Below are 22,639 nucleotides of genomic sequence, written 5' to 3'. Positions count from 1 at the left end.
TTCAAGTCTCTAGCACTTACGGTTTGGGCTGCACGATGCGTTTTAGGTCTGAATAATAATAATAATAATTAAAGCTGCGAGCAGCATTTAGCGGGGTTCAAGCCTTTAAGGCCTTTAAGCACACAAGCATCAAAAGACATTACATTTTATTTAGCAAGATTTTAAACACTGAAATAATAGATGGAAAAGTCAATTTACAGGCAATTTACCATAGGAAACATGGTTTTAAAAGGTTTTTAACAGTTATAGCGCCACCTATGGTCCGATCTCTATAAAACGTTTAATGCTTGTTAAGGATCTAATGTTACATGTGCCCACCAATTTTCGTGAAGTTTTGAGCTTTCCCTTAGAATTTATAGGCTTTTGACTGTATTTTGCCACGCCTCTTTTCTAAATGACCCTGTTATAGCCATCCAAATGCAAAAGTTCAACTTTTTTGATAATTATTAATCTAGAGAGTCCAGAGAATTGTCCTAGACTGGTTTGCTTCCGATCGGGCAAAAAAAACGGGACTAGTTTGCAAAAGTAGGTTTTTAACATAATTTTGAATATTAAATGAACGATTTGATTGACAGCAATGTTTCTAGAGGCAAAGTTGTTCAGTCTGAGGAGATCTATCAAATTATATCAATATTGTGGGAATATGTGAAACATCACGTGATTACAGAGCCATAAAATTCGTAGGCGCCTACTAGTGGCCAATTTCTTAAAAAATTATTACAGACCTCTAGGACCATGAGTCAAACATGCTCACCAAGTTTTGTTCCGATCCTGTTAACCTTGTCTAATAGGTGCTCAAATTTCATTGGCCAATTGCGGCCATGTTTTTTGAGCTTCGCCAATTTCCTCACAGACATGCATGGTACCTTGGACCAAGACACTGCATACCAACTTTCAAGTCAATCGGACTAGCAGTCAGGTGGTTATAGCCCTTTTCATGTTTTTTTCATGTTATAGCGCCACCAAGTGTTCAATCCTCACAATTCTTTGTACCGTGACCAAAGACTCAGCCCATACACATGTGTACCAAGTTTGGTGAAGATATCTCATTTCGTTCCTGAGTTATAGCCCTTTTAGTAAAATAGGCTCTGAAACAGGCTTCAAACCAGTTGTTACATTATGCATGCTTTCACACACACACACACACACACACACACACACACACACACACACACACACACACACACACACACACACACACACACACACACACACACACACACACACACACACACACACACACACACACACACACACACACACACACACACACACACACACACACACACACACACACACACACACACACACACACACACACACACACACACACACACACACACACACACACACACACACACACACACACACACACACACACACACACACACACACACACACACACACACACACACACACACACACACACACAATGTTTTTGTAATATGTTATTGTGAAAATATATTTTAATGGTCTATGAGCATGTCACATTTTTTTGTGAAAGACACCACGTTCTAGTATTATTTACTATGATTAACCATGATTCTAATGTGATTTACCATGATTTACCACATTGCTAGTAATTATGTGAAGTGACAGTACAAATGAAGAGATAAAATCTGACAACATATGAGTATGTTATAATAGTAATTGCTTTTGTCACTGTTGAAAATTATTAACTTTAAAAGGAAAGTGAGTCAATAAGTGGTCTTCTGCTGCCCTCTGCTGGACATTCTACTTATTAATAAAGTCTTTTCACAGTTGCTTTGCAATAGACATTATAAAATCACTTATATATCAAATTGGTCTTCCATGTTAATTCCATTCTGCATGCTTATACACACACACACACACACACACACACACACACACACACACACACACACACACACACACACACACACACACACACACACACACACACACACACACACACACTTTTTTAATTCTATGGTCAATAATCATTTCACATAACTCTTTGTAACTATTAATCAGATTATTAAAAATGTATTCAGAAACATAGGACCACCCACACACATTTTGTTGTAGATACAGACATTTGAATTTTATGTTGCAGTAAACAAAATGTTTCCTGCAAGTCTCCTTCAAGATTCACATTTCTCAATGTGACAATTGTCAATAGTCATACTTAATAGATTAATTTTGACTAAATGTGATTGTAAATGTTAAAATAGTGATTTTTTTAAAGTCTGAATATGACTTATAGATCAATATTAGAGTGTAGTACAATAAAATGAACAGCGGGGGGCAGCAAACGACCACTTTTTGGCTTAATATACCATTATTGTCATATGAACCCTGTAATTTTCACCTTTTTAACTGTTATAGAGGCAAATAATGTCCGATCTTTCTGAAAATGTTCATGCTTGTTTAGAGGCATAGTACACATGTTCTGACTTGTTTTTAAGAATATCTGAGCATTCATTGAATAGATATAGGCATTTGGGGACACTTGGTCAAGGCCAGACACACACACACACACACACACACACACACTTTTTTAATGCTATGGTCTATAATCATTTAACATAGCTCTTTGTAACTATTAATCAGATTTTTTAAAATGTATTCAGAAACATAGGACTACACACACACATTTTGTTGTAGATACAGACATTTGAACTATATGATGTTGCAGTAAACAAAATGTTTCCTGCAAGTCTCCTTCAAGATTCACATTTCTCAATGTGACAATTGTCAATAGTAATACTTAATAGATTAATTTTAACTAAATGTGATTGCAAATGTTAAAATAGTGATTTATTTTAAGCTGAATATGACTTGTAGATCAATATTAGAGTGTAGTACAATAAAATGAACAGCGGGGGGCAGCAAACGACCACTTATTGGCTTAATATACCATTATTTTCATAATTTTCAGCTTTTTAACTGTTATAGAGGCAAATATTGTCTGAAATGTTTCATGCTTGTTTAGAGGCATAGTACACATGTTCTGACTTGTTTTTAAGAATATCTGAGCATTCATTGAATAGATATAGGCATTTGGGGACACTTGGCCAAGGCCACACCTTGAAATAATGTTATAGCCATTCAGATGCAATAGTTTAACTTTATTTTAAATAATTATTGCTCTAAAGAGTCCAGAGAATCGTACTACAGTGCTTTGGTTCCGATCGAGCAAAAAAATCTAGGACTAGATTGCAAAATGAGGTTATTAACATAATTGTGAATGTTTAAATAACGATTTGATTGACAGTATTGGTTCTTGAAGCAAAGTTGTTCAGTATGAGGAGATCTATGATAATTTATGCATATTATGTGGATGTTTTTAACCCCACCTGATTACAGAGATGGAAAATACCATTTGCAGCCAATACAGGCATTTCACCATAGGGAATACATGGTTTTCAAAGCGTTTTAACAGTTATAGCACCACCTATGGTCCGATCTCCATGAAACTTTGCAGGATTCTTCAGCATGTTATGATACATATACATAACATTTTTCGTGAAGTTTTGAGTTTTCCTTTAGGATTTATAGCCTTTTGAGTGTATTTTGCTAAGCTCCTCTTCTAAATGACCCTGTTATAGCCATCCAAATGCAAAAGTTCAACTTTTTTTCGATAATTATTGATCTAGAGAGTCCAGAGAATTGTTCTAGACTGGTTTGGTTCCCATCGGGCAAAAATCCAGGGACTAGTTCGCAAAAGTGGGTTTTAAACATAATTGCAGATATTTAATGAACGGTTTGATTGACAGCAATGCTTCTAGAGGCAAAGTTGTTCAACATGAGGAGACCTATCATATGATGTGTATATTTGGTTGATGTGTGCAACACCACGTGATTACAGAGCCATAAAACTCGTTAGCGCCAACTAGTGGCCGATTTCTTTCAAAATTCTTACAGACCTCTAGGGCCATGAGTCAAAGATGCCCACCAAGTTTCATTCCGATCGGCCTCCGTTAACCTTGTCTTAGAGGTGCTCAAACTTCATTAGCCGATAGCAGCCATGTTTTTTGAGATACGCCAATGTCCTCATAGACATATATGGTACCTTGGACCAAAACACTGCATACCAATTTTCAAGTCAATCGGACTAGCGGTCGGGTGGTTATAGCCATTTTCATGTTTTTTTCGTGTTATAGCGCCACCAAGTGGTCAATCGTCGCGATTGTTTTATCTTGACCAAAGACTTAGCCCATACATACGTGTACCAAGTTTGGTAAAGATATCTCATTTTGTTCTTGAGTTATAGCCATTTTAGTAAAATTGGCTCCTCCCACAACATTCGTTTTCCGCCCCTTTGCGACCTTGAAGCGAAATTTATACTTTTTTTCGATAATTATTGATATTCAGACTCCAGAGAACATTTCTGCACTGGTTTGGTTCCGATCGGGCAAAAATCCAGGGACTAGTTCGCAAAAGTAGTTTTTTGACAAAATTCAAAATGGCGGAAAATCTATTATGACGGAAATGAAATCGGAGATATACGTTTTGTTCGTCAGGGACTCACCTTTCCAATGATATAAGACACTTGAGTCTACGACATACGGTTTAGGAGTTATGAGCAGTTTCGCGCAATTGATTGCTATAGCGCCACCTATAGGCCAATCTGGCTCATAATTTGATAACCTCTCCTCGATTTTTGTACTACCATCTGACAAAGTTTCAAAGCTCCAGCACTTACGGTTTGGGCTGCACGATGCGTTTTATGGCAGAATAATAATAATAATAATAATAATAATAAAAATCAGTACAAATACAATAGGTGTTCAGCACTTCGTGCTTGAACCCCTAATAAAAATCAGCACAAATACAATAGGGTTTCAGCACTTCGTGCTTGAACCCCTAATTACAACTTACAATGGCACAAAAGGCTGTGAATGCACAAGCGAACTTGACTGTGCTCGTCATGAAGGTGTAACTCCGTGGGCGCGCTCTTCCCTCAACAAACGCGCTGAAACACAACGCTCTTTTACAGCCTATTCTATTCTCATTATCATTTTATGTAGATTATAGAAGACTTGCGCTGCACATGTTGCACATAACTGTATTTTCCTTTTCGAAGTGATTCCAAACATATTTAGAGCAATTCAAACCCATCATGGTGGACAGCGCGTCCGTCTCAGCTGAAGGAAATAATACATTATCTATCGGCTTGACTATATCGGTCAAATTTTCTTATTGGACCGATAACGATAACATCAAAAATAATCATTTATCAGCCGATAACGATATGTTGCCGATATATCGTGCATCCCTTTAAAACATCTATGTGTAAATGGACCAGTGTGCAGGCATTCGGAAGGTCTGCTAACATTAATATTACAGTAAAGAACAAACCTGCAAAGAAATCTAATAAAGTAATGAAATGTAAAATAGTTTTCACTGTATAAATTGATAGATTAATGCTTATAAAAGCTAAGGTTATTAATTCAAGAGATGTGAATATTTTCTATTTGCCTATTGTTCGATTCGAATTAATGGCTCAATCGTCAGCAGGTTTATTAGACACTGCCCCTTTAAGACCGATCGAATGTAGAACTAATAACATCATATTCTCCTATTTCTCCAAACTATTTACGCCCATTTAAGATATAAACTGTTAAAATAACTACTCTCCAATCCGGTCATTTTGACACCGGCTATTTGTTGTTTATTTGATGGTTTAGACGCGCACACGAAGCCTAAAATATTAAGTGCAAGTCAGTCCATTTCGCAGCACACACACATAAGCCGCCTTGAAGTTGGAAACAGCGTCTCTCAGAGTCCTGGACGGGTGACCCGCGAATATTGCTGAAACGGGTGAAAAACATCCTACTGTGTCGGATGCGGGTGCGGGTCGGACAAGGGAGAAACACGGGTCTAAACATGGTTTTTAAACAGTCACATGCAAACGAATATAGGCCTATATACAATTTATGCATGTATATTGTAGATGTGTTCCTAAAAAAAATATGCCTTGCCTGTATTCCAAGTTGATAAAATAATTTCAAATCCATATAAGTTCATCTGTGGCCGCGCGGCGCGCGCGTGCCCTCACAGAAGAATCACAACCGCGCGCGCGCTCTGCCTGCACTGCAGCCGTCAAGATGGATCATGAGGAGTTGAAGAAAAGATAGCCGCAAATGTGGAACTTCATCGCTGAGGAAGCACGCAGATAACTGTGGTAACAAAACCAAGCACAAGCAGTTCTATCCAACAGTATTTGTGTTATATTTCCTGAGTTTGGTCTCTTAATAACACTGTCTTAGTAGGCCTACATTAAGCCACGTTAAGTGTTTTTTATAATGGTTTTCTATGGTAGGAAAACGTTTAACGTGTAATTATACGCGTTGCGTTCATATTCTGGGCTCATCTGATTTTTTGTACATAGTATACGTTATTAGTATTATGTTTACTGAGTTTGGTCTCTTAATAACAGTACATTAAGCCACGTTAAGCTCCCGGCAGAAGTTGTCCTTGTGTTAATGGTCGTGTAATAACTTCTGTATGCTGGCAATAAACATTTTTGTAAGTGTGTCAATAATGTGATATGCTAAACTGATTTTATTGCGGGTGCGGGTCGGGTGTCGGTTCTATTTTAAGCGGGTCGGTGCGGATTTTAATTAGTGCTGTTGTCGGACAACGGGTCGGATGCGGGTTTAAGCACTGCGGGTACGGGTTTTCAAAATCGGACCCGTGCAGGACTCTGGCGTCTCTTGCGCGGATTATTGTGCATTTAATAGCTCTTTATTATCAAACACATCCCGCAGTTTAGCAACAGTAGAGACTGCAGTTTACAACAATCACTGAATCTGACGTTAAGTTTAGGTTTAAGGAGAAATGACAGCGCAGCTGTGAAGGGAAGGATGAGCTCGACGGAACACTGCTATAGGAATAGTTTTACCTCATTCCATCTTTTTATAATTCTTGGAAGCCAAAATCGAAAATAAAATTAGATTAATATCACAGCACATCCCTAAAGTTTAAGCAGACTAAACTTTTGTGTAGTTCTCTTGGCCATCGTCACTCATTAAGCTGACTGTGGTGTTGTGTTCGCTGTAGCTCCACGTGAGAGCTCGCTCGCTTTCTTTCTCTTCTGGATTGTGAATAGCAAAAATGCATCATGGACAAATGGTTTAATATTCTCTCATATAGAAATGGCTGGCAAAGATAGAATTTGCCAGACATAACGTCTATCAATTATAATTAGTAAGTGTATTTTCTTAATTTCTCCAGTACCGACAGCAGGCAAATTTACTGGTCGCACATGTGCGACTGGATGTAAAATTCAGTCGCACACTCTCAAATTTTAGTCGCAAAATGCGACCATTTGGACGCACTCTGGAGCCCTGCGGTGTAAACCCGAGTTCTGGCTGTCTTTCTCTGCCTTTTAGATAATGACAGGCCAGACTAGCCAATCCTGAAGTCTCCTGTTATGATGTCAAAACAGGAACGGTTTCCTCCCTTTCCTCCGCCCAGAGAATCTGGCACACCCATGCAAACGCTATATTTGTCCTCGAGAGATCATGGCTTGTGAACGAGTGAATGCTGGCAGTTTCTCAGTGTTTGGATGTACAAATGAAAACAGAAGTCTTTTTTCAGTTCCTTCTGATCTGCGATTAGTGATTTCTGATGAGTAGCTAATTATTTATTATTCGTGCACACTCAGCGGCTTCTCTCTCTCCCGACAGAACGGTGTTTTCCTGTTTTCTATCTTGTGAGTCAGTGTTTTTGTACGTCCTCGTCGCGTCTATCTGTTCTTAAATGTGCATACAGTCGGGAGTTTCTGCTTAACATCGGCAGAGCCACATCTTTAGAGATAAACCTCACGCACGCCGAAGCTCGGCCTTCAACATCCCCGACCCCCAGTACTGCATCTGGCCCACAGCGGAGGCACCAAACGCGGCGTGAGATTAAGCAGAAGGGGGGTAAGCGTGAGGGTATCCGGCTAGGCTAGCCAGCTTTCCCCACAATAAACTGGATTACATTCGATTACTGCTGTTGTGTCTTTGTTTGCGCTGTGTACTCAATGCGCGTCACTGACGCTTTTCATATGATTGGAACATATCTAAAAATAATGCTATTATCAACACTTACTCGTAACTCGTTCATCTGGACAGCTGTAATGGTACATTGCATGTGTTACAAAGTTGGTAATAATGATGAAGACGGACTCGGCGTGACTGAGACTCATGTTTATTCAGAACTCTCAGATACAAACACAATAAACTCGCGCTGACTGACAGCGCTCTCATAACTCAGTAGTTACTATAAATAACTTTATTAGCTTAGCAATCGCTGAGCTCAGTCTCTGGTACATTAGTGATGTCCGGTTCGCGAACGATCTTTCGTTTGAACCGGTTCTTTTTAGTGAACCGAATCAGTTCACCAAATCGGACTGAATCGTTCTAAACGGTTCGCGTCTCGAGTCAGCGCTGATCCATAATTTACTAAAGTTACTAACTTTCTGACATGAGTGACAGTCCCTCCGACTAGAAATAAACTAATAACCTGAAGTATATGCTGTAACTAAAACAGTTCACTGAACTGAGACATGCTGAGAACTGATGAGAAGTGAACTCAGGTCCATCCGTCTCTCTGGCAGCAGCTCGTGCGTCGTAGACCTCGTTAAACCACGCCCCCTCCGCTCATTTCAAATGCAAAGATGTCAGCCAATCACAACAGTGGGCGTTTTTACTGAAGTCTCACAGCAGACACGCCTCTTGAAACAGGGCATTCAGCCACAGGGCAAACATCAGTATTGAAAAAAATGCCTTTTATTTCTAAATTATGACATTTTATGATGTAAAAATCATACTAACAATAGAAGTACACCTCAGGAAACACTATAAAATAATAGAAAAATGCCATGCCATGGGACCTTTAAGTTAATAGTCTATTCGTGTCTCATTCGTGTCTATTAATGTCCGTCAGTTATTATAATACATATGACAAAAACAATTGTCTAAATTATGTTGCATATTCCTCAAAAGTTCTTGTGATGATATCTAGTTGACAACATAGTACTATATTTTGGGAAATCATAGGCTATGATATTGCGCAGATGCACGTTATGCAGCGCTGTCAGAGCCAACAGACTCGTGTGTCGACTCATTTCAGTGCTAAATAATCAGCTCAAAAACTATTTAATATACTGCAAATAGCCTACCTGTTTTTTATGTTTATTTATAATTAATTTAGGAAGACAACAAGGCTACCAAGTACTGCGCACAGTGCGCAGCTAATTCATTTAACGTTTTTTTTCCCCCTAATGTCATTTTAGTCAAAAATTTCAGGACTTCAGTCGACCAAGATTTTCTTTGGTTGATTACAGCCCTACCTGTGTGAACTCAAACATAAATCTTCTTCTGTGATTACATTTTCCCCAACACAACTGACTAATAAATGTTGTTTTGAAACGCTCGAATCATGACAAAAACTGCATTTTTCAGTCTGAACAAAGCTAAAGCTAATGCTCAATCCCTGTTTCTATAGCAACTGGAGCTTCTAACGGCAGTGACACGATGACTTTACTAATCAATGATTGGCTCTTTCATTTAGAAGGCGGGGCTTATTCACCATTTTGGGCGTTGCATTTTCTCGTAAAAACAAACTACACCATTAGACATTAAGCTTATGCTTTTCGTCTGCTGTTTTCAAAGCGATTTTATGTTGTTTCCATTATATTTTTTTGCCATAATTGACACAAAAACACGATATGTTCTCGTCGTGTTGTGGCAACATCATGTGGTCAACATGTGATCATGACCTCTGACTGCCTGGAACTCACTGAGGTCTGAACGGGACATTTAATTTGGGATATTCCCACGTCCAACCTCGTCTGGAACGCAACACAATTATGAGATTACGTGAAATCAAAATGGCAAAATGCAATAGATGCTTGTTTTTTGTTACATTTAAAAATTATTTTTATAAGTTGTTAAGGTATAAAAAAGATATTGAATAATGTACAGTATTGTTTAGTTGGACCCGAACCTTGTAAGTCAACAAATACATTTGTTTCACAGCTTTAAAGGGATAGTTCACCCCCAAACAATTAATTTATACTCACTCTCAAGTTATTCCAAACCCGTATAAATTTCTTTCTTCTGCTGAACACAATGGGTGTGTATTTTTTTACTGTAGGAGTCCATCACCCGTTTGGTTCCCCCATATTCTTCCAAATATCTTCTTTTGTGTTCAACAGAAGAAAGAAATGCATACAGGTTTGGAACAACTTGCGGGTGAGTTTTTTTATTATTTTATTTTACATTTTGGGGTGAACTATCCCTTTAACGCTGTGAAACAAAAGGTTTGGTGCCAATACAAACATCAGTACGTCATTACCATTTTTAATGGACACAATACTGTGAAAATATATAATGTAACCTTGGAGTAACGTGTAAATAAGAAAGTATCGTCTTACACCTAAGCTACTGTACCGTGTGAAACACTGCTCTTGCGTAAAATAACACTGTGTTGTGAAATAAATAAAACATTATTTATCAATGTTCTCATTGCAAACCGATAAGCAGTGAATGTTTCCTGTATCCAAGGACATTTCACATGGAGTCAAAAAAAACTCCACCTAATAAACAAATAAATGCAAATTGTGGCCTTGTGACAACATTTAACTAAGTGACCCACCAGACTATCATCATGGTAAATTTGATTAAACGGATCATGTGGGGAGCACAAGCAAAACAATCATAGAATGAATAAAAGGTCTCAAACGATACTCATAGGGATAAGTCCATTCCTATATACGTTTAAATGATTTTTATTGGCAACATTAGTCGCAAAACCACGTTGAAACTTAAGAAAACAGACATCGCCTTGCATGCGGACGCACAGCATTCTGGCACTAGTAGTCTTCTCAAACCCACGTGGAGCGCTGTCGGTCTCCATCTGAACTACAACTCCCAGCAGCCCGCGAGTAACGGCACTTTAACATGATGAAAAATAACATATAACAACCTAGTCTATGATAACAACCAGATAATTTACAGGAATAACTCACCATGTCTCTTGGTTGCTAAACTTTTTCGTCACCACTTTCCCTAAATCCAGTCCGAGGCGGTCCGCGATTTTCTGAGACAGATCCTGGTGGGAGCTCCCGCTAAAAATTTTGATATTGGGCATTTTTATTTTATTTTAATTTTTTAGATAAATGGAGGATGGAGTAGAACCCAATAGAGACGGAGAGAGGTGTATCGTTCAGATACTTGCTGCCCGAGGTCGATATTCCCAGTAACGCGCGAGAAGCCACTACCTCTCGGCCATAGTTGATCCTGGACGTTGCGCGCGTGACGTCAGACGCCCGCCTCTGCTGGCCACGCCTCCTCCTTCTCCAGGTTCGGTTTAATGGCGGTTGACAACTTTTTTATCGCCACCGACTGGAGTGGAGTGTGAGGGAGGGAAGCAAAACAAAACAACAATAAAGAAAAATACAAAACTAACTATTTCACTTTTGTAGTATGTTTTACAGTTTTTTTTTACAATCGCTATGACAATTTTTTCAATACTTTTAACAATTTCCCTAAACTCTTAACGCAGTTAGCACAACATCTGTCTGTGTAAGGCTATACAATTAACACATTTCGTGTTGCTTCTACACGAAATGCATTCAGTTAACACAAATTTTAAATGCTTGAACTTATTTTACACACAAGCTCAACCAAGACAAAAACAATGGATTTGTACTGCCAAATATTCAAATAGCCTACATGCTTTAACACTGTATGTATCATTCTCTAAACCTTAGGCTAAAGTTATATCTATATCTCCTGTATTTTATTTAATTGTTACAGAGAAACAGCTGCTTGAAGTTATGCAGAGAACATAAGAGAACATGTGTTAGGGTTTTTGTAGACATAGTGTATTGTGTTAGTGAATTATTGTATTTTGAAAATTTGTTTTTGAGTTTAGTTTACAATGTGTGGTTTTGAGCATGAAATTAACCGTTTTGGCAATTGTGTGACGTGTGTTGGTGTGTTAAGAGTTTAGGAAAATTGTTAAAAGTATTGAAATTGTAATAGCGATCGTAAAAAACTGTAATTAGATAATTATTTGCGAAGGGTCCATTTCCAAACATGTGTCCTAACCTATCCATGTCCCAGATATCTCGTTGTTGTATAATATATAATAATATATATTTAAATTCATAGATAAGTGAGCTTTCAATGGTATTTTGACCTCTGAACTAGGAAATGTCCCTTTTTCAGAAATCCGGTCACAGAGATCTTCCTATATATATTTTAATATTAAGGAAAACATAATTTATCAACTGATTATTGATTGGAATCACCAATTAATTCAGTGTTTCAGTGAAAGTGTGCCTCAATCCCACACAATAACCTAGTAATTGAGGCAAAAGAAAGAACAGAAAATCACAAATATTATGACTATTGACTGCAGCACTGAAATACATCAACTTATTCTAACATCCAGATATGGAAATGCTTGTTTTGTCATATGTTAATGCAATTAGATTACAGAGCAGAGTTTCAGCCTCTGCTTTTGTCTGCATGGCCATCATCTGTGTCAATTATCCTTGTTGACTGCAAAATCAGAAATCGTTTTACTCTTTCAGCACATGTTTATTAGTCTCATTTTTCTCACTTTACAGAAAACGATGTCAATGACAGAGAAATGGAATCCATTTTTCACCTGCACGACACCCTAAAAGCAATGTCACCTCAGCATTTCTGAGCAAATGGAAAATAAATCACAAATGCCCTTGTAACTTGCTTTCATTCAGTGGAACAAAAGAGTCCGCTCAAGGTTAGTTTCAAGCTTCAGTAGCTTTCAGCAAGAACCCGCTGCAGTTTAGAGACACAAAAGAAGGGGAAATGCTGACACTGAACTCAGAGAGGAATTCATTCAAGCCTGAGCGTCTCGTTTCTGCAGGTGGAGCGAGGCTGTTCATCTACATCAGGTGGAGTTCTCATGGTTTCTTTGCAATGTGGTGAATTCATTTAGCACTGAACAATATCAGCCTGCCATTTTGACAGTCCATGTTGATATTTGGGAAAGTTAAACTTAGGAAATGGGTATTTCTGACTCCTAGTGTGTAAAAAATACTCATATTCTTAGTTGTGAGCCTTAAGTGAAATATTTTTAGAATAATATTTTTTTTTTTCCAACAGTAAACTTGATTGTTTACCTAATCGCATCCAAAATAAAGTTAATGTTTACATAATATGTGTGTGTGTGTACTGTGTATAATTATTATGTATATATAAAAACACCACATTCATGTATATATTTAAGAAAAATGTGTTATATTTATATATAAAATGTGTGTGATTGTCTGTCTGTGTGAGTGTGTGTGTGTGTGAGAGAGAGAGAGTGTGTGTGAGTATGTGTATGTGTGTGTGATTGTGAGAGAGAGTGAGTGTGTGTGCGTGTGTGTGTGTGTGTGTGTGTGTGAGAGAGAGAGAGACAGAGTGAGTGTGTGTGTGTGTGTGTGTGTGTGTGTGTGTGTGTGTGTGTGTGTGTGTGTGTGTGTGTGTGTGTGTGTGTGTGTGTGAGTGTATGTGAGAGAGTGTGTGTGATTGTCTGTGTGTGAGTGTGTGAGTGTGTGTGTGTGTGTGTGTGTGAGTGTGTGAGTGTATGTGAGAGAGTGTGTGTGATTGTCTGTGTGTGTGTGTGTGTGTGTGTGAGAGAGAGAGAGAGAGAGAGAGAGAGAGAGAGAGAGAGCGAATGTGTGTGTGAGAAAGTGTGTGTGTATGTATGTGTGTGTGTGTGTGTGTGTGTGTGTGTGTGTGTGTGTGTGTATGTGTGTGTGAGTGCGTGTATGTGTGTGTGTGATTGTCTTTGTGTGTGTGTGTGTGTGTGTGTGCGTGTGTGATTGTCTGTGTGTGTGTGTGTGTGTGTGTGTGTGTGTGTGTGTGTGTGTGTGTGTGTGTGTGTGTGTGTGTGTGTGTGTGTGTGTGTGTGTGTGTGTGTGTGTGTGTGTGTGTGTGTGTGTGTGTGTGTGGGGGCATGTTTTTGTGAAATATCTGGACACAAATGTGTATAATGACATGGGTATGACATAGGTATTACAAAAAGTTCCCCATGTCCTCACACACACACACACACACACACACAATACATTTGGCAATACATTGCAACAATTACCATGCCAGTAAAGCACAATTGAATTGAATTGAATTGAGAGAGAGAGAGAGAGAGAGAGAGAGAGAGAGAGAGAGAGTGTGTGTGTGTGTGTGTGTGTGTGTGTGTGTGTGTGTGTGTGTGTGTGTGTGTGTGTGTGTGTGTGTGTGTGTGTGTGTGTGTGTGTGTGTGTGTGTGTGTGTGTGTGTGTGTGTGTGCAAAGAAGCTCGTTTAGATTGTGATTCTGAAACATCTACTCAGAGCTTTTTATCCACTAGATGTCAGTGGTTCATCGTATTTTAATATCATGTCTCAATCCTATTTACTTCCTATTTCTAAACTTAATCTGAATGTGGTTTACAATTTTATTTATTGAAAATGATCAACAGAATTACTAATGCGAATAAAATACAGGAAACAAAACATTAGATCGACTGAACAATAATAATGTTAGCAACAACAATAATGTTACTACAAGAACAATAATGTGATACATCATACAAATCACATTTTATTACAGATAAGTGATAATAATAAACATAGGTTTTATGAAATGCCTTAAAATGTATTATTCCTTGCACTGATACGAGTGTAAAAATACAATACACGAGTGCGGGTGACGCTACAAACGCGGAGGCGGGGTTAGCGTCGAAGACGTCACACTACAGGGGCGTGGCTAGCGCGCGGGATTATTATGGTCGAGTTGCAGTGCGCGCAGTGAGAATGAGCGAGCGCAGCCCCGTTACACTGAGCAATGGATCATCATAACGCTTTATTATTTACATCTGCTTCCTCCGCGGACATACACGCTAAACCAGCCCTTTAGATGGCGTTTCCCACAGTGCTTGTTCTGTGACGGTGGGTGTCTGTGAATTGGGAGCCTTCGATTATGGACAAATGAAAAGGACATCATCTGAAAACTGGTTTGAGCTTTTTTTTCCGAGCCACGCATGCTACTTTACAAAGCATTTTGGGAAGGATTATTATGCGTAGATTGTGTTTTGCAAACTGGAGAGCTCACTGGGATATCTCTGACTTTATCTACACGGTGTGAATTGCTGTTGACTTTTTAAATCCTTCACCAAGTGTCGTCTTAGTGTTCTGAGACATGGCTTTACCCGACAACGCCGTAGAGGAACTGGTCTTTCCTGAAATTATTGAGCTGAATGTGGGGGGTCAGGTGTATATAACCCGCTACTCGACTTTAACCAGCGTGCCGGACTCCCTCCTGTGGGAGATGTTCAGCCAGAAGAGCACCAAGAGCCTGGCCCGTGACACCAAGGGTCGTTTTTTCGTGGATAGAGACGGCTTCCTGTTCCGCTACATTCTGGACTATATGCGGGACCAGCAGCTCGTCCTTCCGGACCATTTCCCCGAGCGAGGACGGCTGCAGCGGGAGGCCGAATTCTTCAACCTCCCCGAACTTGTGAAGCTGTTGGCACCGAAGATGAGCAAGCAGAACTCTCTGGGGGACGAGGGGTGCCAGAGCGACCCCGAGGAGTCCTCGCCGAGCGCAGATATCGGCCGTAATCTGGCCTCCCTGGGGGCCGCCGCATGTCCTAACCTGGCCCCGGGGGACGGGAAGTGCTCCGGATTCATCACCATTGGCTACCGGGGGTCCTACACTCTCGGCCGGGACAGTCAAACAGATGCCAAGTTTCGGCGAGTGGCTCGGATTATGGTGTGCGGGAAGACTTCTCTTGCCAAGGAGGTTTTCGGGGAAACCCTGAACGAGAGCCGCGACCCTGACCGCCCCCCAGAGCGATACACGTCGCGCTATTACCTAAAGTTTACTTTCTTGGAGCAGGCTTTCGACAGGCTGGCCGACGCCGGCTTCCACATGGTGGCCTGCAACTCCACAGGGACCTGCGCCTTCGCCCACGAGCAGACTGACGACAAAATCTGGGCCAACTACACCGAATACGTGTTCTACCGTGAGTGAACTTACACCTGTGTCCCAGCGTCTCCTCCCGGCCTCCCAGAGACGTAGAAGCTTCTAGATCACGATCCCCCACCAGACTTTCCCATGCCTCTCACCCAACCTCTCGAACCCCATTGATCTTCCCCTCACCGAGAGACTGCCTTCCCCTTTGCTTTTGAGAAACACAAGCTGTTGCTATATTTTGTCGAGCTAAAGGTCGGAAATGAACTGCTAATCTATAGGCTGGAGCCGTTTGAAAGGGCTTCTCTAATGTCAGTCAAATTGTTGGACGTAGCTTTTGAGCTGCTGGCCATTTTTTCATGAGAATATATAGATATAGGTGATTATTATGTGTAACCCTTTAATGTGCCCAAAGAAGAGGGAATCCACTAGGCTTTAAAAATATTAGGCAACACTTTACTTTAAGGGGACGTAGTTACTACATGTACTTACTATAGTAATAACAGTAAATTATGCATAATTACAAGTGAATACAACCCTCTACGCACACCTTGCCAATATAATCACCATTGCTTAGTACATTTTTCAGTATGATATACTATTTATATATATTTATTAGTGCTGTCAAATTGATTAATCACGGTCAATCACATCCAAAATAAAATGTAATGTTTACATAATATGTGTGTGTGTACTGTGTATAATTATTATGTATATATAAATACACACATTCATGTGTATATGTAAGAAAATTGTGTTATATTTATACATAAAATATATGATATATATATATATATTTATAAAGTATATACATATAAATATATACATGTATATGTGTGTATTAAAATATATAAATACATAACACAGTACACATACACATATATTATGTAAACAAACTTTTATATATCGTGATTAATCGTTTGACAGCCCAATATATAAACAAGTATGAATGCATATTTGATATTTTAACTGTACTTAGTCAAAGGTGGTGGTGGTTAAGATATTGTTGGTCATTCAGTGTTTCTGTAAAAAAAAGAGATAAAATCAATTATTAATAAGATAATAATACTACTAATAATAACAAAACAACGCACTAAGGAGGATTGATGAGCTGCTGGGTTCATGAATATTAATCAGGTTGTCTGCGTTCGCTCAAACTGATTTGCTGAAATCAAAACAGGGATGGTAATAGATGAGCGCCAGCCAATGAGATTGTCGTTTGCGCATTAGCTCCGCCCACTACAGGAGAAACCGCATATCTTCTGCTTGTTCTTAAACGCTGAATAATTCCAAATGCGTTTGAATTCGTTATTTTGACAGGAAAACACAACAAAGAATATGGTTTACATGTAGCGCCTCGATTCTGCGTGGCATGTAAGACTCTCTCTCTCTTTGTGTGTGTGTGTGTGTGTGTGAGAAACACAGCGCGCTCAGCAAAGCGACGGCGAGTCGTGCGCCTTCACACTAGAGTTTACGTTACGTCCGGTACACTCGCATCCATTGAGCTGAATTGAAGTAGTACAGATCGCTTGACGGAGACGCTCAGCAAGTGGAAATATATCTATGCTAAACTTATTCTTAGCCTCTAACACACACACACACACACACACACACACACACACACTGGCGAGTAAAATCTAAGCATTTATTAGCCAATGGCTATTGATAGACATTAGAGTGAAGATTTACTCGCATTGTTTAGGGTTAACCCTAAACCAAACCCTAAACATAACTATAGTAAGTACATGTAGTTCATTAATATTACTCAGTACTTATTTTAGTAATTACAATGTAACTATGTTACATTAAAATAAAGTGTAGCTAAAGGTTATACAACCCTCTTTACAAATAGCTGCAGTTACTGCATGTGGATATTCAAGTGTCACTAGCCGCGTTTCCATTACCCTTCAAATTACGCAAATTGAAATTGCGAATTGAAAATACGCATCAATTTCGCAAAAACTCAGATGTATGGCAAAAAACTATTTTGCGCTCGCATAAGGTGGTTTTTCAGGCAATTCGAAAAAAGGACATTCTCACAAAACTACAATGGAAACATTTAAATATGTAAAAGTCGATCATTCTTTACAGAAGACGGTGTGTTTGGACAGAAGACGAGACGAGTCCTTTATTAAACTCATAAAACACAATAGAATTACAGGAAAATACTGGACTCTAGTCCTTGAAGCAGATATGCGGGAGAAACACCTAATACGTTATTATGAAAAATAATGGCTAGTGCGGTGGATAGGATATACATAAACCTATCAACATACATGGCATTATTTTTGGAATGACTTATCGTGAAAGGAAAAAAATATGTTTTAGTCGCATAACATCGGCTAATGGAAACGCCATCATTTCGCAATAGTTTTTTATCGACATTTAGAAAATATCGCAAACGTTTTGCGTAAATCTGTAATGGAAACGCGGCTAGTGTGACAATACGGAATATTTCAATTGGGGGGAAAGTTGTTTTACTTTGAGCATATTCAAGTGTCTCTTTTAGTTTGTAACTAGTATTGCACATCTATTGAACAGTGTCAAGGCAGGTTATGAAGCGAGTAGCCATTAATTGGACAAAATGAACGTATCAGGACTGCGTAGAAGCTTTCAGTGTTTTATTTGTGTGAGGTTAGAGGACGTGAGTCCGAACACTCATGTTTTATTTTCAGGAGTTTCCAGTTCGGTTGAGCCATAGCCTCATCTAGTTGTTTATTATCAAAATATTTCAGTTTCTAATGTTACATACACTAATATTATTGTTGTTTAATGTGTCTTTTTAAATTGACCTTATTCAAATGTAATGTTGATACATATAAATTCACATGGGTCATCAATTCAATTCAGTAATTGATATTTGGGTATTTAAGTGACACCATAAATTTTTGATTTATGAAGATGAGATTAGTTATTTTTGTGATTTGTGTCTTTTAGAGCTTTAAATATCAGGTATTTCCTACAAACACATCTGATATAACCTCAGGCTTGAATTATAAACTGTAACACACAATCTCACAGTGGGCTTTCAGTTATGAGATGCCATTTGGGATAATACATATCAACCAGTAATTTATTTTATGTCAATCAGAAATTAAATGAATACCTTAATCTTAACTCTTTCCCCGCCAGCACTAGCGTTTTTTCACAATCGTTTCATGACCCCCAGAATATTGTGTTGTGTAAATATATGTGAACATGCAATATGTCCAAAGAAAGAACAGATCCTCTGCTTTTAAACATAAAAACCTGTTTTATTCTAGCTTCATGCATTCTTGAATGTTGGTAAATTTAATTAAAAAAGTAACATTTTGAGCAAAAAGCTGAGAAAATCCTGTGTTTTGGATTTGGATCGGTGTCCATCAACACCCCTAAAGCTTCACAGTCCTGGGTGGACATTTCATTCACTAACATTAGATAGTTTTGATTTATATGCGGTTAATTGTTGATGATTGCGTTATTTTACATATGCATGTGATTACATATGCATATCACATGTTTCTGCTTCTTCTTCACCTGTGTTTCAGATGTGTCACAGCCCCCCTAGCGTATAACAGTGTTTGGCGGGGAAAGAGTTAATTTCCTGACAGAAGGTTATGCTCGGCATTGTTTATAGTGCTAGCCTCAAAGTGTCTTCATGAAAGCATGAATAAAACATAATTATTCAACAAGTATTTTGTCCTAAATATAAAACAAATGTATGTATTTAATGTATTTGCACAATCGAGACACATTTCCTGTTACATCAATAAAACAAAGTCAAGTTTAAACGAAAGCAACAGTGAATGCTGTGTTTAGACAAGGCTGTGTTTCATGTCTCAATTTCGGAGCTTCATTCATGAGAGAAATTTCCATATTGAATACCAATTTGCAAGCATAAAAGATTAGGGGCCAGATTTACTAACAGCTTGCTTCAGCGCAAACCCTCTTTTGGTTAAAGACACGCAGTGATAAATTAGCGCTGAAAAGACGTGGACAGGGTTGTTTTATATAAGGCTGATCTTATTGCATATGCATTTGTAGGAGTTTCCCTTTCAGACGCAAAACTTATGGCAGGAGAGTATTTAAATGAATTATGCAAGGTGATTTTCTAAGGTTTGCGCTCATCAGTTTACTGGTGTTTGCGCTATTATTTACCGCCCGCAAAAAGCACGTCTTAAACCATACTTTGCGCTGCTCTTGGTAGATTGTGTTGGTTATTATGGAAATGATCCGGCTGTGATGTGTTCTTAAAGGGTTAGTTCACCCAAAAATGTAAATTCTGTCATCCTCATGTCGTTCCAAAAACGTAAGTTCAGTTCCAATTTAAAAATCCACATGCCACAGTGACTTTTTACCAGCCACTTTTTTTTCTTTTATTTTGCCTCACAGGGCTCGACATTAAGCCTGTTCACGTGCTTGTCCGGATTTTTATTTTATTTTAATTTTTGTGTGTTTATTCTGAAGAAATATTCTCAATGGTGTTCAATCTTCTTTGACATATTTAAATCTGCATATCTTTGATATTTTTACCTTTTATAAAGTGCATTTTTTCCATGATCTTATTAAATATAGGCTATGCTTCAGCTTTCAGTTTATATTCTTAAATTTGATCAATACATTAAATTAGAATAATAAGACACTGTAGGGCTGTTTCCAATCAAATTAAATAATTTGCAATGAAAAATTACAACTGCATTAAAAAATATTTATGAGATTGTTTTAAATATTTTGAATATATACAAATAAGAAATGTTGGAAAGAATGTTTAAACATGAAACTAAAATGCCAGTAGGTGGCGGCAGGTCTAAATTGGTTCAAACGGCTGATTAATTTAAGAACGAGGCAGTCGTTTATGGATAGCTAGGTCATTGAATCTTTGATACAAATTAATGCAGAATCATTCTTGCATTTTGGTGATTCCCTAGTTGTTTTTTGTTATTGACGGTTTAATCTGTTTAGTAAAATTCTCTTTCATTTTCCCCTTCAAAAAATCCACTTGTCCCACAAACATTGTTCTTTAACTTGTAAGAATACACATTGAAGTGCCGTCAAGTTATTAACTAAATCAATATAATAATTAATAACTCTTATAATATACATTTTTAAAAATCGTTTTATTCATTGATGTCCCGTGTCACAGACAGTCACACTGACTGCTGCTAATCTGACTCCAGATATAGCCCTACCGCAGCTCTTGGTGAACACATCACACGCGACTGTGTTGATGGATGATTTCACGTAGACAGGTCCTGGCAGCTGTTTAGTTACAGTGTTCAGGAACCGTTAAACAGAACTAAATTAATATTAACATTTTCTCACCGGTTCCCAACTCCCAACATGCACACGCACACACATCTGTGCAACTGTCATTGTACTGTAGCCTACGTCAGCGTTGCATTATTATCTCGTCCCATCTCACCAACAGTTTAATACTCGCACATCTAAACGTAGTCAGAGAAGGGCCTCGTCTTCTTTCCGATCGCATGAGTGTAGTCGCATCCTCTCAAACTGCCCAATGAATCACTCAATTTCATGCCAATGTGGCAGGTAGACTGGCAGTGTTACCCGCCAATTGCAAAATTCACCCGCATTTGGCACAGGGTCGGGTGTTAATTTCAGGCCCTGTTCAGTTCATATAACTGACTGACAAAAGTGTATACATTAGGATGCAGTGCATCGTGATATCGAGCCGAACCGAATCGATGGCATGATAATCATTATCGAACCGAACCATGAGACCAGTGTAGGTTCACACCCTTAGCAAAAATAACGACTTTATTCAACAATTTCATTCTAGCCTGTATCAGTCTCCTCCGCAGTTTGCGCAGCTGATGCTGTTCACTTGAGCACCACGACGCATGCGCGGCAGCTGCAACGTATTTACCACCGCAAACTGTGCAGGAGACTAGCACAGGCCAGAACCAAATTGTTGAATAAAGTCATTATTTTTGTTTTTTTTGCGCACAAAGTATTCTCGTCACTTCATAACATTAAGGTTGAACCACAGGAGTCACATGGACTATTATAACGATGTTTTTACTGTCTTTGGGCCTTAAAAGTGTTAATTAAATATCTGTCTATGGAGGGGTCAGAGAGCTCTCGAATATCATCAGAAATATCTTAATTTGTGTTGTGAAGATGAACGAAGGTCTTACGGGTTTGGAACGACATGAGAGAGAGGAAGTAATGACAGAATTTACAAACCCTTTAAATGTGCCAGTAGATCACAAACTTTCCACATCCATCTGTGCTTTTATGGGATTGCGCTCTCATGCTAACTTGCCCTGTTACACTGTAAAAAAAATCAGGTCTCCAATTGAAAGTTTTCTAGTGACCAATCACATCTACATTTTTCAGTTGGCCAAATTGAATTTCTGTGAATTGATGCAATTTAATTCACAGAAATTCAATTTGGCCAACTAAAAAATTTAGACGTGATCGGTCACTAGAAAATGTTCAATTGGAGACCTGATTTTTTTTTACAGTGTAGGCTGAGGGCAAGATTTATTAAACAGGGCAAATTACCATGAGAGCGCCCTTGGCTAAGCCCCGCCCTCCTTAGTTACTGTTGCTAAGCCTGACAAGCTTTCACGCCTGGCACGTCTATTACAGTATGTATGCGCCAGTGTCAGACATTCCCAAGGAGATAATTAGTCATTTTTGGCGAACAGGTGAAATATCTGAGAGAGCAAGACAAAAGGGACTGCA

At 38.7% G+C, this 22,639-nt stretch overlaps 2 protein-coding genes across 2 annotated transcripts in view; one reads left to right on the top strand and one right to left on the bottom strand.

The window, feature by feature from the left end:
* Positions 1 to 11,289, bottom strand: part of prps1b (phosphoribosyl pyrophosphate synthetase 1B) — a 35,740-nt gene extending 24,451 nt beyond the window's left edge. The window contains exon 1 of the mRNA XM_079839536.1: positions 10,988 to 11,289. Coding sequence (XP_079695662.1) covers positions 10,988 to 11,109 — 122 coding nt within the window. The 5' untranslated portion in view covers positions 11,110 to 11,289. The remainder of the gene's footprint in view (positions 1 to 10,987) is intronic.
* Positions 11,290 to 14,731: 3,442 nt separating this feature from the next.
* On the top strand, positions 14,732 to 19,716 carry kctd12b (potassium channel tetramerisation domain containing 12b). The gene is made up of 2 exons (XM_079838901.1): positions 14,732 to 16,001; positions 19,477 to 19,716. The coding sequence occupies exons 1-2, from the start codon at positions 15,176 to 15,178 to the stop codon at positions 19,494 to 19,496; spliced, it is 846 nt and encodes a 281-aa protein (XP_079695027.1). The 5' UTR covers positions 14,732 to 15,175; the 3' UTR covers positions 19,497 to 19,716.
* The last annotated feature ends 2,923 nt before the right edge of the window (positions 19,717 to 22,639 follow it).

This window comes from Gobio gobio, assembly GCF_949357685.1.
Source record: "Gobio gobio genome assembly, chromosome: 16".
Classification (NCBI taxonomy): Eukaryota; Metazoa; Chordata; class Actinopteri; order Cypriniformes; family Gobionidae; genus Gobio; species Gobio gobio.
Note: the sequence above shows the minus strand (reverse complement) of the source record. Positions and strands in the feature narration are given on the sequence as shown.